The sequence below is a fragment of the Puma concolor genome, chromosome B1 (genome assembly GCF_028749965.1).
Source record: "Puma concolor isolate L17-30 chromosome B1, mPumCon1.1.hap2, whole genome shotgun sequence".
NCBI classification, from domain to species: domain Eukaryota; kingdom Metazoa; phylum Chordata; class Mammalia; order Carnivora; family Felidae; genus Puma; species Puma concolor.
The window spans coordinates 153,960,945-153,979,594 of record NC_141670.1 but is presented as its reverse complement, the minus strand read 5'-3'; the positions used below and the strand labels follow the sequence as shown (position 1 = coordinate 153,979,594).

Sequence of the window (18,650 nt, the reverse complement as noted above, 5' to 3'; positions counted from 1 at the left end):
GGTTTATGAGAAGTTCTCTTATAGATCTCACAGTTTAGCCCTCACTTAGCTACGGAGAAAGTTGACAGAGCTCGGCCCAAGGTACATGATTTGGTTGGACATCACACTTACCTGCTTGATTTGTGGTTACATTTACAGACACATATTGCCGGGCTCCTGGGCTCAAGTCGGACACTCCATTCACTGCCTCAATCTCAAAGGTATAGTTTGTGTGAGCGAGCAGATCCACCATCATGACAGAGGTGTTTTTCAGGCCGATTTGCCGGGGGAGGTACCTGACATGACCTCCACACTCGTCACACACACCTGCATGGGAGTTGCACTTCTTGCATGCAATATAATATGAGACATCTTTCCTTCCACCAGTGTCAGCAGGGGGAATCCATTCCAGAAAGACACTAGTTTCATTAACATTTGAGATGGCATTCCGAGGAGCAGAGGGGGGTCCTGGTTTGCAAAGTAAAGTGAGAAAAACATATTTTAAGATGACAACATTAAGCATTGTTTACTACACAAGTCCCTGGTCTGAAGAAAAAAAAAATAGATTTGCAATCAATCTTTTAAGTAGGGAGAATGCAACAGTCATCAATTTGTAATAAGTGAAAGATCTTGTTCAGGTTTTGTAGGGACAATAGTGGGATTTATACCCTATAGGAATAACTTATCTCGGCATTGTTATAACTACTCATTTCATTAAAACAGATGTTTTGCTTACTGTAAATATAAGGTAGTATGAAGTAAAACTATGTATGCAAAAATAATGTTATATAAAAAATTATAAGTTCAAAAAGTGGTAAGTCCTTTGGCAAATCCAAGGAAAAATTCTCCTTGGGGATTGAACTGATTACTTCCTCATTGAGATCTGTCCCAGTAACCTAGGAAGTACACATGAAGGATTTACTAAGCAATGAGCACAAGTGAAAATAGGATTTGCCAGTGTGGCTCTTGACTACAAATTTTGCAGCAAGTAAAACAGCCTTAGCTTACCTCAAAATGAATTGCATATACACAGATAAATCACCAACAGCATTCGAAATCTTTCTCATGTGTCAAGAAAAACCTAGAATTTAAGTAGTCGGACACTACAATGTGTAATAAAACTTCACTTACTTTGATATTGTTGTAGTACTGTGGCTCTGTAAACTGTGAATTTTACTTAATGGGAAATCAGAAATATATTTTATAAATAACTCTCAAAAACACCATGAGGGTAAGAATGAAAGTGTTCAGATCTTGAAGGAGCAGCAGAATGAGGATATATAAGTAATAACAATATCTTTTTGTATGTTACTTTATTTCTGAAACTAATAATTAGCTTACTGAAGAGAACTAAAATCAATTCTATAGCAGCTGTGACAACTGTATACCATGCTGGTGGGGGGTGTTGATTAGGGGGGAGGCTTTGCATGTGTGTGGGCCAGGAGTATATGGAAAGTCTCTGCCTTTCTCTGAATGTTGTTGTCAACCTAATACTGCTGTAAAAAATTAAGTCTTTTAAAAAAGGAATTGCATAATGTCTATTTTACAGTTGATTACCAAATACTTAGCGTTATAACTTCAGTTAGGTGTTAACGTTATATGGTCAGATGTTCCCAAAGTAAAAATACATTTTTATTTGTTTCAGACTTGACAAGTAAAGATTTCCCAACAGAGAACAGAATGGACTATAGTGGTAGCTGAATGGTTCATAAGCATAAATTAAGCTGTTTGGGATGGCATAGCCTATTTATCTTAATATTTGTTGTTTTAAACATAGAGGTTATTATTAATTTCTACCTAACATTCATTAAGCCATGACTGTTGAAGACTAAATTTAAATAAGGTGATTAAAAAAAAACTACCTGGTATTTACAAAATGTCTTTTAAATTAAAGGACCCCATAACCCAAGAGTTGTCATTTTTGGAAAAATAATCCCCACCTTGACTACATTTATGGATGAACTCTGTGAATTTTGCCATACATACAACCTCACACATTTCAACACAAAACAGTTACTTTTAAGTTGAAACAATTACTTAAGATGGAAATACAAGTCTTAATTTTTTACTGATTTAATAGTGGAAAGTTACGGAGAAAATGTTGTTTGAGGTCAAAATGTTACAGGTTTACTTCTGAAGTGAAGGTAAACAGATTTGAAATATGTCTCATTCAGAAAGATATCAAACTTTTTTTCCTCCCTGCCAACTGAAATGAAACCAAATTTAACACCTTTCCTCTAAATCTGTACAAATACATCAGAGTCTGACTCTCCCTTTTCTTCTGGTTGTGCCAGTAACAGCCCCTCAAAATTTTGTGGGGACACATCTGCCTCTTAATGTCAAAGGGAAACTCAAATTCAAGTGAAGCCCTAAAGTAGAGGTAGAAAGTAGCAGCTCAGATGGTCATGCACCTAAAAATAATGTAATGAAATTCCACAGCCTGCTAATACATGTGATATGTGAACCAAAACAGGGCTATGTACCCTTGATTTAAGCAGATTCATCAGAAACTTTTTTGTTTTTCTTTTCCTATAAGTTTATAACATTCTATTTTCCAGATTTAGATAGAAAGATAGATAGATAGATAGATAGATAGATAGATGATAGATAGAAGGAATTGGAACCATAAATTTAATTCGAAAGATCCAAAGTGAAAGAAAAATTCAAGATACTCATGTGAACATGTGAACATCAATCAAGCCACCCATTCAAGGGAAACATTTGCAGTATTTGTGGTGTTATGAATGCAACTAAAAACGGAACGCATGCGCTCACAGAATATATGTTAGCAAGATCTTCTATACAAGTCCCAACAGTCTTTTGAGAAATGTGTACAAATTAGTGCTCTTTTGAAACACAGTATTAGAAATTCACACACCTGGAAACAGAAAATTTGAAGCCTCAAGTCCTTTAAGAGGACGAAGCAGTCCCTGCCACCAGAGCACAGTCTCATCCCAAACCTAAGAAACTTACAGAAAGGGAGACTCAATTCTGTGCTGAGAAAGAGAAAGATCATGGCTGGATCACTTAAAGAAAATAATTATTAGAAAACTAAGGAAATTTAAAAGATAATTCAAGACATGGTTTTCTCTTCCTAATTTACCAACCTATTGTCTATCCACATTTCCCTCTACTTGGACATCCTTTTGCTCTGAATAACTGAAATCATTTCTACTGTAACCAAAGTGTATCACTTTCAATCATAGTTTTATCTCCTCTATTCAAATGCAACCTCCCCAAAGTGTATACAATAATGTCATTTACTTATTTGAATAGGAATTGTTTATAATTAGTAACCATCTAACCCGTAAAACTATCAGTCTGGTGATAAAATAATTGTTTTTAGCAATACAAAGCTAATTAATATCAATGATTTGAAAAATTATGAAAATATGTCTCACTGACACTATGGAATTCAGACCTTGAAATTCAGATAAAATTTCAGTTTGTGACAATTTATTAAAGGAATTGTATTCCTATTTATATTTAATAGTAGAATGAATGTCCTAGAATAAATACTAAATTTCAAAAAGTTTTATCATCATCTTTGAGAGCAACGACATCTTCCTGGGATCAAAAATAATAAAACAAGGCAAGGTCATGGATATTGAATGTAATGAGGAGAGGGGATTTACTTTCTTCCCTTTCATTTTGAGTTTTTGTTTCATTTGCCATAGACTCTGAATGTGGAAAATTTATGAAAGGATTTCTGTCAAATACATAAATGTGCTTTTTTCTCAGAAATCTGTGGAACGCTAGAAAAACAAAACACCAAAGACATTGAAGAATGTGGATGCTTCCACTGCGAATGTTGGAATTAAATATTTACTATTCATTTTTCTGATGATATGATTATGTGCTATAATTAATTAGAGTTAGGGGCGCTCACTAATAAGAAACATGACAACTGCTTGAAAGTCCTAGCTAAAAATTTGGTTTTATATTTGACTCCTAAATCCTATTGGCCAACCCTCACCACTCCACGTGGTGTTTCCTACCTTTTTTTATAGATGACCTTCTCACTGGCCCTTGTAGTTTAGTGTGGCAGGTAAGAAAAAAAAAAAAGGCACAAGTGCCATTTATTGTATGCTTATGTGATCAGAAGCCTGGGTTGGGAGAAGAATGAAAAAAAAAATTACTGTGAATAGCGAAGTGGGTTCATCAAAGTCATGTTTAGCCATCCTGAACACTAAAAGAAATCAGAAAATAAAATAAAATATACTTTATCTGTCTTAGATGTTGAATTTGAAATTAGGGAAAATGAATGCTTCTAACAGCGAGTGATAAAAGAGACTCAAACTTTCCAAAGCTTACTCAAGAAAATCGAAATTTGGTAAAAAAAAAAAAATAGCTATTTTGGAAGATTAAACATTATGCCTGTTTTCGGGAAAATGGTGATAGAATGCAACAGGCTCCATCATGCTCTTTCTTCGGAGTGGTGAAAGTTCGGATCACCAAGTATCAGTGGGTTTCCTTACTTGTGCATGCCATTGTGGGTGGATCAGACTCCCTCCTGAAATAATCCTTTTCACAGACACAAGAGGTTGAAGCTTCCTCATGGGTAAAACTGTGAGGTGGACATTTGCTGCAGGTCTGGCTGTGAGGTGAGGCTTTGAAGAACCCAGGTCTGCACACTGTCAAAAGAAATAAGAGACTAAGCTTTTCCTTGGAACAGATGCAGTGTTTGTTTGGTGAATAATGCCATTATTTTGACTAGTATACACAGATTACATATAACACAATATTTGCATTAATTTCAAAAATGTTTCACAAGCTTCGGAATCATAAATACCAGCCTATTCATTCAGATAATCAGATATTTAAGTATTTAAATTAAACATGTCTGGAATATGTGTATTTTCAGTGACTTCTATGCTGCAGGAGCTTATAAGAAATTATATTATGAAAGATAAATACTTATATGTACTTAAAACTTTAGTCTTTTGAGTATAGTTTTCATTAACTCTGTTATTAATACAAGTGTGTTGAAGAAATGCTAATTTTCCCCGATGCTCATAAAACAGTAAGGTGCATAGTAGGTGCTTGAAATTTTGTTATTAAATTAAATAATTAATTAATTGATTAATTAATTAATAATTAGTAGGTGTCAAGAGCTTCATAAATTTTGTTATATTTGGGAGAAAGCATGGGTGAGCTGGTGTATCATTCACATTATATTGATTTCAGGAGGAGTCCGATGTTAGGCATTTACTTTACATTTTACTCCATTTTAGAACTATTTGATTCAACAAGCATCTATTCTGATACAGTCATATTTATACTGTACAAATTATTATGATCTATAAAGGATAGAAAATGTGTCTTATTCAATTTTACATTCATAATACTTATCACAGTGTTCGACCACAGTAGGCGATCCTAAATTGTTATGTAACACATAAATGAATGAAAGACATAGCATGAAGATTGTGACTGAACTATTCAAAATCACATAAAGAAAATGTTCTTTGGGTATCTGTGTTAACATTTCTGTTGGTGGTCAAATAAGTGTTAATAGAGTTTATCTTTTTTTTTTTTTTTTAATTTCTGCTCATTCCCTAACCTCTGGTATCTTTCTTTCTTCTGCATGGCTAATAAAACCAAACTTTTATTCCAACTTTCAATATGTGGGCCAATTGAAAACCACCAAACTGATGGTTTGATTACCTTTTAGGGCTTAGATTACATAAAACTAATCAACCGTATATATCTTTTCTATTTTCAGAATTCAGTACATACACTTAAGAGCATTTATTCAGGCATCAATGGAAATTTGCTAAAGCTGAAAGGGGAACTTGTATTTCAACAGAAAATTTTGATAGACATAATGAATTTTGGCTAATTTTCATGTGCTATAAATGATTTGGGTTTTTAGTAATCCATGCTAAGGCTTTTTGCCATCACCATGAATAATCAGGAATTGACAAAAATGAGAAGGGACTTTTTTCAGTAGATCTAATTATAGCGATAGCAAAGCCTTAATGCTCTTATAAATTCAGAGAGAATGTGAAGGTATTTGAAAGATAAGAAGAGCTTTTTGATAGTATTAGGGACATTCTTGTAGTCAAATGATTAGGAAAAGATTTAAAATATTATTTTTCTTATAATAGGATTGCTGTAGCAGCCAATACCATTCATTGCTAAGTTATCCATTTTTTCTTCTTTCATCCTCTACAGTAAAACCGTTCTCACTTTAAACACTATTTTCAAAGACATGAAGTGTCAATCCACAATTCTGCCTATTTGGAAATAAGTGATCATTTATGAAACAAAAGGCATTTATTTTCTTTTAATGAATGCCTGTTAACTTAAAAACTTATTTTGATACCATATACAACACTGTTATTTAACCTTCCATAGAAACTTTGGAAACAGAAAGAAATGTAAAAGTAAGTTAAGATGGTAAGTGTATCTTTCTCACCAGCAGTTCAAAGAAATCCTTTCAGCAGATGAGTAGGACAGAAATTTTGCTTGGTACTAGGTTACAGAGGTAAATAAGATAGACATGTGTCTGCCTTTATGAGTCTTAACAGTATTACATGAATAATTATAAATATGATTATGATAGAAAAAAAGAAAGAGCATGGAAGTGAAAACTGATACCTAATTTAGACTGGAATATCAAAAAGACTTCTTAAGGAAGCTGAGCCTCTGCTGAGATTAAAACAAAAAATTAAAAAGGAAAATTATCCAATTTGCATTTGCATTAAGGGGGGGCATTAGAGTGCATTAATGTGCATTAGAGGGGCAAAATCCTTGCAAACAAAGAAAACCGGTGGAGAGCAAACGAGGAGATAGAGAAAACTAAAAGTTCAGGGTGATAGTAGACTTAAAATGGCAGAGATAAAGTTAGAGAGGGAAAAGGATACCAGGTCACACCTTAGAGGTTTTATTGTTTGAGGTCATTACACAAATTTTAAGCAGGGAAATACTGAGATCACAATGATGTTTGACAGATCAACGTGGGTAATGGATTAGACAGGAATAGGGATGGAGCCATTTTCTCAGAGAACTCCAGGTATGAAATGAGTTTGGGGGAAGATAATGATTATGCTTAAGGTATTATTTATTTTGAGGTTAAAGAAATTCACATAACGGTATAGAGAGGAAAACTGTGAGCTCAATGTTTTCCAAGAAAAAAAATACATGTATATGTAATTATTCATTGCCTTCAAATCATGGCCCCCAATCCAAATGGGACCTACAATGCTGCAAGACAATTTTAGTATTATTTCCTTAGTTAACTTTGGTTTTCAGCACCAGCATGAATATTTTGTAGCTTCTCCTCTCTCTTCTTATTCCTTAGAAGCTCTATTCCTTTGTGATCTCTCGCTGGTACATTTTTCTGTGTGCTGAGAAAATAGAAGTCATTAAAGAAACTTGCTTATTTTCCTATCACCAAATCTCCAAACCTATGTGCACTTGTAGCCACCCTCTCTCCCTTCTTTCTTATGAAAAATTGAAATGTGTTTTTGCTTCTACCAATGAAAAGTATCTTTATTTGAATTAAGAACCTCATCTCTATTCTCTGAGAGTAATCTTTCAAATTATCTACTATCCCTTTTACATACTCAGTTTCTGTCTCTCTCTCTCTCTCTCTCTCTCTCTCTCTCTCTATCTCTTTCTCTTAATCTCTATCTCTCACCTAGTCATTCATATGACCTCAATACAGTTTTCCAGAATTTTTCAATGGAAACAAAGTGAAGCACAATAAACAAATAACAACAATAAACTATCAATCTCACTTGATCTCAGTTCTCTCTGTAGCTATCAAACAGTTTTGCTACCCTTCAGAACACAATTTCTTAAATTATTTTTCCATACATGCACCTCTAGTTCCTATTTTATTATTTTTTTTTCAAAAAAAATTTTTTTTTTCCAACGTTTATTTATTTTTGGGACAGAGAGAGACAGAGCATGAACGGGGGAGGGGCAGAGAGAGAGGGAGACACAGAATCGGAAACAGGCTCCAGGCTCTGAGCCATCAGCCCAGAGCCCGACGCCGGGCTCGAACTCACAGACCGCGAGATCGTGACCTGGCTGAAGTCGGACGCTTAACCGACTGCGCCACCCAGGCGCCCCTCTAGTTCCTATTTTAAATCACACATTGGCATAGTCCACTCCCCTGAAATTGGTTTTAAGATTGCAGTCATCTTGTTGCCATACTTCTCGACAGCATTTGATCATGTCATTTTTGGGAAATTCCAATTAATTTTATTACAAAATGCTAGCATAGTCTGCAAGTTTCCACACAAAAAGAAATCCTTCAAATATGGTCTTCTCCCACACTCACTGTCTCCATCCATACTAATCTACTTATAATTTCTTGCACTTGGGAAACTCTTCTATCTGCTTCTAAATATTGCAGGAAAAGCATTCTAACCAAAGAAGAAGAAGTGTAAGAAAAAGTTTGTAGTCCGTGATAAGGACTTTGGATTTAATCTGAATGCATTTGGAAAAAACTGGTTTTTTTTTTTTTTTTTTTTTTTTTTTTTTTTTGTTGAGACCACTCCTTCTGTCAAGCCCTGTGGCAAGGGATATTTATATTGTGGTCAGAAAATAAAAATTTGTACTTGAAAGTACTGTGAATCCACAACATATATGGGGAGGCCAAAAATAAAAAGTGATAATCAAAAGAAGCAAAATTGACTTTTTTTTGCATTTTAATTACAGCCATATTTAACAAATAATTATTAAGGTGAGTATTAAAATTTCTTTTAATTCCATCTCGATATCGTTTACTTAAACAGTTAAACATAAAGGCAGCTTCTGGAGCAAAGTTGTGTCAAATAATAATTGTATGTTGCCTAAACATTATTTAGAAAATATTACGCAAGTCTATTTAAGTTGAAAGAGGAGTAGGAGACAAAAACTGTATCCTCTATGAATATGCTTCATGAAACTGATTAGGCAATCCTTTGGAGAGAAGGAAACTTTTTTTTTTTTTGGGAAGGAAACTATTTTTAATAATTCCTTTACTGTCCATGTTCCAAGGCTCTTTTTAAGTGCTACTTTTTCCATATTTGTGATGATGTCCATGGCTATATAATCTTTCTTTACACATCTTTTAGATCTAGAAACTATTTAATATCTATCTTATGGCATATAGCAAAATTTTTGTCAGTTTTATGTGTAGGAATTTTCACCTGCTCCCAACTCTATATAAACATTCTGGAGAATAGAAACAGTTCATTTGATTTTCATCATTTGTAGCATAATTCATTGTATTGAGTACATATTCAGCAACATTTATTGGATGGATAAATAGTATATTTGTGTCCTTCTCAGGGTCAAAATGACACAGCAGAACTTAATAAAAGCTGATGAAGCTAAATTATTTAAATATTAACTCTTGACAAGTAAATAATAATATGTGTTAGTTACATCTACACTGGCTACTTTAGAAATTTTACATAAGCTACCAACATTCCAGCTTTCATAGTTATCACTTAGAAAATTAGGATGTTAATTACACCTATTAAAATAGTTTTAAAAATCTAAACAAATATACATCATCAGTATATGAATTTCATTTGTTAAAGTTGTAAAATGGTGTTACCTAATCTAATGAGAAAAATTTTGTAGTTCTCAAAATTGTCAAAAATGTTTAAACTGATAATTTAGGATTTTTTCCCCACACTTTTTTATTGTCAATTAAATTATTTTTAATGTTTCCAAAAAACTTTAGCCTTAAACATTCATCACCCTTGGGGTACCTAAGTGAATTCATCTTACAATTCAGGAACATGGTCACCAACAAAAAAATGTAATGTACAAAATACTGGCTAGTAATATTGAATATTATCATTCTCCTCACTAGAATTAAAATATACAGATCATTTAAAAATACATCCATATATATAAAGAAATGGGAATAGAAATGCACAGACTGTTTTTGTCGATATTGTTCAAGATATAATTAATCTTCAAAGTGTTATTGGATTTATCCAATTATGCTTTATTAAGAATGACAGAAAATCACTATGAGCAAGAGTTTCACCACAGTTCTATTATATGTGAATTATTGGAGGATATAAACAAAATCAAATTTACTTTTTATACAGATTTTTTTAAATGAAGTGCCCACAAGATAGTTCAGCCCAAATTTAAAAGATGCGTTTAATAAGAAAATCAGCATAACATAAGATTACAACTAAAAATAATCCGATAATATTTATACCAAAATTAAGATGATAGATTTATCTTTATATTTAAAATATATCCTGAGCATAAAAAAAAACTGATAATGAGTTAAAACAATGATACATTAAAAGAGGTTTTGAAGTAGGAATTCTATTTTTTAATGTAAGTTATTGTGAAATTGGCTAATATACAGTGTGTACAGTGTGCTCTTGGGTTTGGAAGTAGGAACTCTAAAACTTGACATCTTTTGAATGCTTGCACACAGAAATATGAGAAAGATACTACTCAAGAATTTAACAAAGCTTGTTAGTTAGAATACAACTTTAGATGGTTAAAATAAATAAGCTGATTTTAACATTGTAAAATATCAGAGAAGAAAAGAATAGTATATTTTTATTTTTTATTTTAATACCAGCTTAGTTAACCCTTACACAGGGTTATAGTAGTTACAGGCATACAAGATAGTGATTCAACAATTATATACACTATTAGTCAGTGCTCACCATGATAAATGTACTTTTAATCCCCCTTTCACCTACTTCATTCCCTCACACGCCTCCCTTCTGACATGCTGTATTTATTTTTTGATATGCTTTATTTTAAATGAGTACCCTCAATTAAAGTTATTTTTTTCAATAAGAATAGTTTTTACTTGATGCATACTTCAGAATACATGGTTCTAAAAGATCTAAAAAAAGTGGAATATACATTTTCCTCAAGTACACATGGAATTCCCTGGTTAAATCATAGAAAAACAGATGTAACAAATTTAAGAAGACTGAAATCATACCAAGTATATTTTCCAACCTCAATGGTACAAAACTGAAGATCAACAATAAAGCAAAGCTGGAATACATATAATGCAAATACTAAATATTTAATATGTAAATATGAAACAACACACAACTGCACAAGCTGTGGGCCAAATAAGAAATCAAATGGAAAATCAAAATATATCTCCAAACAAAAGAAACAGGAAACATAATGTTTCCAAACCTATAAGATGCAGCAAAAGTATATCTTAGCATGAAATTCATGCTAAAATGCCTGCACTAAAAAAAAAAAGAAAAGTTAAAATAAACAATTTAACATTATACCACAAAGAATTAAAAAAATAAAAAAAAAAAAAACTTAGCTGAAATTTAGTAGAGGGAAGAAATAATAAAGAAAAATCAGAAATAAATAAAATAGAAACCAGAATAAACAACAACAATATTGAAAGAAATAAGTAAAAACAAACAAAGTTTGCAATGTTTTAACTACATTAACTAACAAATAAGGCAGAATACTCAAAAACCAAAATGAGAAATAGAAGAGAAAATAATACAACAGATAACCACAGAAATACATAGTATGACAGCAGATTACTATAAGTAATTATATACCAATAAATCAGACATTTTAGAAAAAAGGCCAGATAATTCCTAAAAATACACATTACCAAGATTAAATCATGAATCTTGATTCCAAGAAATAGGAAATCTTCTTAGACCAATAAAAAGCATGGAGGTTAAATTAGGAATAAAAAAAAACAAAAAACAAACAAACAAAAAACCTCCCAGCACAGAAAAGCCCAAGACCACATGGTCTCATTGGTAGATTCTATCAAACATTAAAAATAATAATAATAATTAATGACAATCTTTATCAAACTCTTACAAATAATGGAATAGAGGGAACTTATTCAAAATTATTCCATGAGGCCAGTACTACCCTGATACCAAAGCAGGATAAAAACGATATAAGAACAAAAACGTCTAGTTTGTCCCATATAAGGATTGTTACTGAGACATTCTTGTGACATCCATTTGTATGATAAATGTTTCTCTATACCCTCAGTTTCCATCTGCAGGTGTCTTTAGGCCTATAACAAGTCTCTTATAGGCACCATATAGATGAGTCTTACTTTTTTAATCTATTCTGAAATTGTATGTCTTTTGATTGGTATTCAGTCCATTTGCGCTCAAAGTAATTATTGATGATATGTATTTACTATTATTTTACTTTTTTTTTCATTGTTTAGTCAGATTTTCTCTGATCATTTCTTGATTTGGCACTTTGGTCTCTCCTTTGCATCTCTCCTTCTATTCTGAATGATAGCCTTGCTGGATAGAGTATTTTTGGCTACAGATTTTTCCCATTCATCACTTTGAATATTTCATGCCACTCTCTTCTGGCTTGCCAAGTTTCTGTTGAGAAATCTCCAGCTAGGCTTATGGATTTTCTCTTGTAAGTTAAGGACTTCTTTTGTCTTGTTGCTTTTAAGATTTTATTCTTTATTACTATATTACTTTATATATATATATATATATATATATATATATATATATATATATAAAGTATATATATATATATATATATATATATATATATATATATATATACTTTATTACTGTATTACTATATTTTGCAAATTTAATTACAATATACCTTGGTATTGGCCTGCTCTTGTTGATTTTGATGGAAGTTCTTTGTGCCTCCTGGATCTGGATGTCTGTTTCTTATCCCAGATTATGGAAGTTTTCTGCTATTATTTCTTGAAATAAATTCTCTGCCCCCTTTCTCCCTCTTCTTCCTCGGGGCATGTATAATAGGAATGTAATTACATTTGGTGCAGTCACTGAGTTCCCTAAGTCAATTCTTGTGTTACATAATTCTTTCTCTCTTTTATTCAGCTTCACAATTTTTCATTATTTTGTCTTCTAGGTCACTAATTCCTTCCTCTGCTTCTTCCAGCCTTGTGTTCATTGCATCAAGCCTCTTTCTAATCTCATTTATTACATTGTTCATCTCTATTTAATTCTTTTCTTTAACTCTTTTATTTCTATGGTGAGGGTCTCAGTGATGTCTTCTATTGTTTCCTCAAGCCCAGGGAGTATCCTTATGATCGTGGCCTTAAATTCTCCATCAGGCATGTTACTTATATGTGATTTGCTTAGATCTCTGGCTGTGGTATTATCTTGTTCTTTCATTTGGAATGAATTCCTGTGTCTTGGCATTTTATCTAAGTCTCTGCTTTCTTCTCTGTATTAGATAAGCCAGTTTTGTCTCCTGCTCCTGAAAGTAATGGCCTTATGCAGAGGAGGTCATGTAGTGCCAGGTGGATGCTCTATCCTTTAGGCCAGGCATCTGCAGGGGTGCTCCTTGCCTGGTGGGGGCAGTGCTTTGTCCCTAGCTTGAATGTGGTGAGTTTTAACTAGATGTGCTCTGCTATAATTGTGGAATGAAATCTGACACCAACTCTACCAGAACTGAGGCCCTGCAGAACTTTCTGGTTGGGAGATGTGGTATAGACAGGGGTTTGTGCTGGTCTTCTGGGGTAGGAGTCACACTGAGGCAAGTGTGACTGAGGAAGGCAGTCTGGCCAGAGTGCAGGGAAATGGAGCTTGGTGTAAGAAAGTGGAGCAACCAACATCAGCACTGTGCTATATCTCCCACTGGTGCCACTGGTTGTGTGTTTATGCTGAGGGGTAGGGGAGGGCAATGGTGCTGGTCAGCTCCTCTGTTCCAGGAGAGGTGTCTCTGTGAACTCTGCCTCCCGAGGACCTTTCTAAGAGGAGTGAATTTTCTTCCCACTGTGTGCCCTAGGCATTTTTCAGATTGCTATTTCCATGCTGTGGGCCCCTGGGTTGTCTGCCTGCCTTCTCTCCAGGAGCAGGGCAGTGCCATCCCAGTGCTATCTCAGCCAAGTCCACTAACCTTTAAAACTCCAGGTTTTAAGGCCCACTGTTTGCAAGAACTCATGAAATCCAGCCCCTCTTGTTTTCTAAGCTGTGGGGAAAACATTTTCTTTGTGCATTCCCCTGTGCACTCTTCTCTGTCTAGATCTTCTCAGCAATCATGGCTCCCTCGTCTTCATAGCAGTTGCAAGCTATTTCTCCCCTAAACTATGTCACTGCACTTCCTACCCTCTTGGATATGGCCTCTTCTCTCCCTTTAGTTATGGAGTTGTTTTTTTTTTTCAGTCTTCTGGAAGATTTCTAGAGTATGTAGGGTGATTTGATAGTTATTTGTGTTTGTGGGATAAGAGGAGGGTCTTCCCTTTCTGCTGCCATTCTGGGGACTTCTTCCAGAACAAGAACACTATTGATAAATACATTGTCTCTCTCTTTCTCTCGCTCTTTCTCTCTCTCCATTTATGTTTATGTTTATAATTTAGGCCTCCCAAATATTAACAGAAAATCCAATAAATTACATGGTAATTATAAATGAAGAGTGAAATTAATTGCTACATATCCCTTATATATTCATTCATTCAATATATGTAATGAGCCATGCTTATGTGTCATGAACTGTACTGGACACTGGTACATGCGTACCTAATTAAAACCTATTCATCGCCATCATGCCATTAAATAACTCAGTCATTTGTAACAATTGCTTACACATATTTTATCTGGCACATATTTAGACTTTCATTGATTAATATTGTTTAATATAAATACACACATTTAAAAAAACTCAAATGACACTCAAAAATGACAATTGTCAAAATGACAATTCAAAAATAGTGTCATGTGTGGGCATGTGTGTGTTTGTGTGTGTACAGAGACAAAACCTCATGGTCCCTCAGTAAGATACTAAACATATATATAATCCAATATCTTCCAATTAAAAATAAAATACAGATGTGTAACTTTAGAAACTTTAGGATTGTATCACTTTAACATTTTAATGTTTCTAAATCTGTATCTTTTATACATCTTTTATACAAAATATATTCTATATTTTATAGAAATACTGTATCATGCAGTGTCAGTGATCAATTGTAATACTGACCCACCTCCCATAGTTCAGATAAGAAACTATCACTTCCTCTACAGTTTAGAAAAGACCAGAATATCCTTAAATTTAGTAAAAATGTATTCTATACCAATATCTCTTCCTACTTTATGTCTAAGATTAGCATTTATATACTTCATAACTTATAGCTAACAAAATTAGAAAATACTCAAAATTTAAAACATACTGAAGAAAATAAATATCAATATAACCAATTTATAAGCTAGGATGGAATGTTTTCTTTGCTCAAGTAAAGCAGGTTGATTCAATTGTATTTTGTTCAATGTTGTATGGAAACCAATTTGACAATAAATTCCATTAAAAAAGTATTAATTCACAAGGGATATGTTTCAGAAGATAAAATAGTTAAATTTTAGTTTCATAAGTCTAAATACCAAGAAACTTGCAGAGTATCCTTAGAGAACATTCTACAGTGATATGACAATATGTTTCTCCACCTTGGCAACACGGACATGCTTAAGATATAGTAACAAACCATGAGGCTCCTTGTGGTTTGGAATGGACTGACACATGACCCCTAAGCTGTGGAGAGTTGTAAATCATATTACCATTTTATATTTATCTAGCTGAATCTCCATTAAAATAAAAGGTACATGATTTCAGCAACTTTTCAAAGACTTCTACAACCTATCTACATAAGAATGAATATTTATTAGAGATAATAAAACTCATGGTATCTCTCAAAGCAGAGATTATTTTCTCCCTTAGTTACTGATGGATTGAAATTCTCTATAATAACACATTATGATAGATAATTTTAAAATTTTAATTATTAATTTCACTGGATATTTTTCATATCTCTGTAGTTTCCATAGATACTTAAGGTGCTGAACAATTTTGCTCTCCCAAACAAATACATATGAATCAATTCAGATCAGCATACTTCAATAATAGTGTGTGTAGGATATGTATGGAAGTGCGTGTGTATATGTGTACAAAACACTATTGATATCTGGTTACATATTTTCCCTTTTATTAACATTTTACTTAGATAAAGATTGAAAAGGATACATTGAAGGATTTAGGAGAAGTTAGTATAAAATATTTTTGAACTAAACATTATACCTTCTCTACCTTTAAACATTATCCTTACTTTTTCATGGATACAAACAAAGAGTTATATATCTAAACAAGAGTTAATCTTGACATCAACAAACACCATATGCAATTGTTTTATTGTATCATTTTGGTCCTATGAACAACTTTGCTTTTCAACAGTGTTTCACAATTTAAATTCTTTGTGAGTTAGGAAGCATGAACTATCAAATATGTTTGAAGAATCCAGATCTCAGTGAATTTGTAATTTACAAAATCAGAAAAATAGTAATTAATTTTAATCAAATTAAATGACTTTTGAATTTTTTTTTTTAATTTTTTTTTTCAAAGTTTATTTATTTTTGGGATAGAGAGAGACAGAGCATGAACGGGGGAGGGGCAGAGAGAGAGGGAGACACAGAATCGGAAACAGGCTCCAGGCTCTGAGCCATCAGCCCAGAGCCTGACGCGGGGCTCGAACTCACGGACCACGAGATCGTGACCTGGTTGAAGTCGGACGCTTAACCGACTGCGCCACCCAGGCGCCCCGACTTTTGAATTTTAAATGATAAATCTTCTGGTACTATTTTTTATTATGCATTCAATCAGTGAAAGGATTAAAACTGAAAATAAAAATCCAGAAGATGACTAGATTATGAAACATTGATTTTAGAATTCCTTTTTAGAATACCTAAATTCTTTTTAGAGCATCTAAAAGTTAGCACCATGCCTTGAAAATATTTTAAACACATTTTTGTGGGTTAATTCATTTCCAAAATGCATAATTCTTTTATATCTTCCCAAGAAAAATTAATGTTTATAATTATTCTATAAGTTCAGAGAAAAGCCAGAAATCTATGCTTTTGAGAATAAACATATTATGGAAAACTATACAAAAGGGAAATCTGTAGATAAATGCTATCTTACCTATAACACAGCACAAAGTTTAGCATTTGTTTATTGATAAAAGGACATATTTTCTTTAAATTAAAAGGTAACCAAGTGCCCCACTTACATTTTTCTCTCATTGTAGGCACAGATCACTTTTCTGTACAAATTGCTGGAATCTGATGCCATCTAGGCCTTTTCACATTATTTAAAATTGAATATGTTAAAAAATTAAACATTGATGAATATCATAAAATAATCTTATCAGTCTTTAGTGTTTTTCTTCATTATTGAATGATTCAATTCATGTGCTTTTCTGACCATTATTTGTGATAATATGTTTACTGCTTTGATAGAAGGGATGTATTGTTTAAATATTAAGCTAGATGCTTTATCCTGTAATTGAAAGAAAAGCTTATAGCCTGTGTATTTGATTTGATGTATCCATTATGTCTAGAATCAGGTAGTGAAAGGCAGTTTGTTTACCTCATGTCTGTATGGTCATAAAATAAGTCCAGTTATGAATCATGAAGAGAATATGTTCCAGTTAATGCAATAAAACTTCCATGAAGGGATAAAAACATCCAACATAATATATGTTTTGAAAGTATATGCAATGTCTGACTCAGGGTCTTGGCCTTGACAGCTAAGGTAAAAATAGTGATTTCTGTTATGAACATTTCTCCTTGTACCATTGGTCATTACACCTTAGTTCAGTAACTCAGAAAATAATACTGGCTGTGTAACAAAATAATATCTCCTCTGATAAGATGAAAAAGTACACATTAAATATGTACTATTTTAAAATAAAGAATAAACCATTATATGTAGTATAAATGCATTTGTGATTACATTCTCTCTTTACAAACCAAACAACCACAACAAAAGGAAAATGTATTTCTCAGTACAGTCACAGAATTACTGCCCTGAATGATTATAATTTAAGTAAAACTTTAACGATGTAGTTCTTTAAGAAGCATAGATAGATATAGAGAGATTACCTATAAAAAGTGTTTGAAAACTATAACTTGCCTTAAAACAAATTTTTTTTTTAAATTTCCCTGATAATTTGTGGGAAGTATACCTGGAGTAGAAGACAGAGCTAATTTTTAGCTAAGAATATATATATATATATATATATATATATATATATATATATACATATATACACATATATATATATACACATATATATATATGTATGTATATATATGTGTGTGTATACACACACACAAACATATATATATATATATATATATATATATATATATATATATATATACAGTGAAGTATAAAGAACACATAAGTCATGCAGTTGTTCTAATCCAGTTTTCTGCAAATTGTACACTGAGAATTGAAGTGAATTAAACCATTTTGCAAGTGTTCAATTCATATCTATGAAATATTCTTCTTTCAAACTGAAGGTCTGTGACTTAGCAAAAGTAATTGGTTAGTGCAGTTCATTTGGTTAAAGCACTCATCTAGTTGTCCCTAATTTTCAGTGTGCAAGTGTCCTACTGAGTCTCAAATTAAACTATTTCAGATGTCATCATTAGGGGCAAAATTCTTTACTCACAGAATGGGAACCCCATGCCCAAAATAACTTGGTAAATAACTTTAAAAATAAACCTTATTTCTAAAACTTTCACTCAGGCAAACTCTTATATGTATTTCATACCATCATATATTACATTATTTTTATTTGTCTATGTTTAGTTCATACATTTTTTCTTTTTAGTTTATTGTGATCAGTACTATAAAATCATTCAGTCATCCCTAGCATTTATTTTTATGCCCTAGCT

At 32.6% G+C, this 18,650-nt stretch overlaps 1 protein-coding gene across 13 annotated transcripts in view; it reads right to left on the bottom strand.

The window, feature by feature from the left end:
- EPHA5 (EPH receptor A5) overlaps window positions 1–18,650 on the bottom strand; it is a 345,396-nt gene that overhangs the window by 169,062 nt on the left and 157,684 nt on the right. For 4 of the 13 annotated variants that reach the window (XM_025921746.2, XM_025921750.2, XM_025921749.2 and 1 more), the window contains exons 4-5: window positions 4,458–4,613; window positions 112–447 (exon numbers count right to left, since the gene is read on the bottom strand). The exons of 4 other annotated variants lie outside the window; for them this stretch is intronic. In XM_025921746.2, coding sequence (XP_025777531.2) covers window positions 112–447; window positions 4,458–4,613 — 492 coding nt within the window. The remainder of the gene's footprint in view (window positions 1–111; window positions 448–4,457; window positions 4,614–18,650) is intronic. 5 more of the 13 variants (XM_086704927.1, XM_086704928.1, XM_086704929.1 and 2 more) reach the window with 3 other exon arrangements.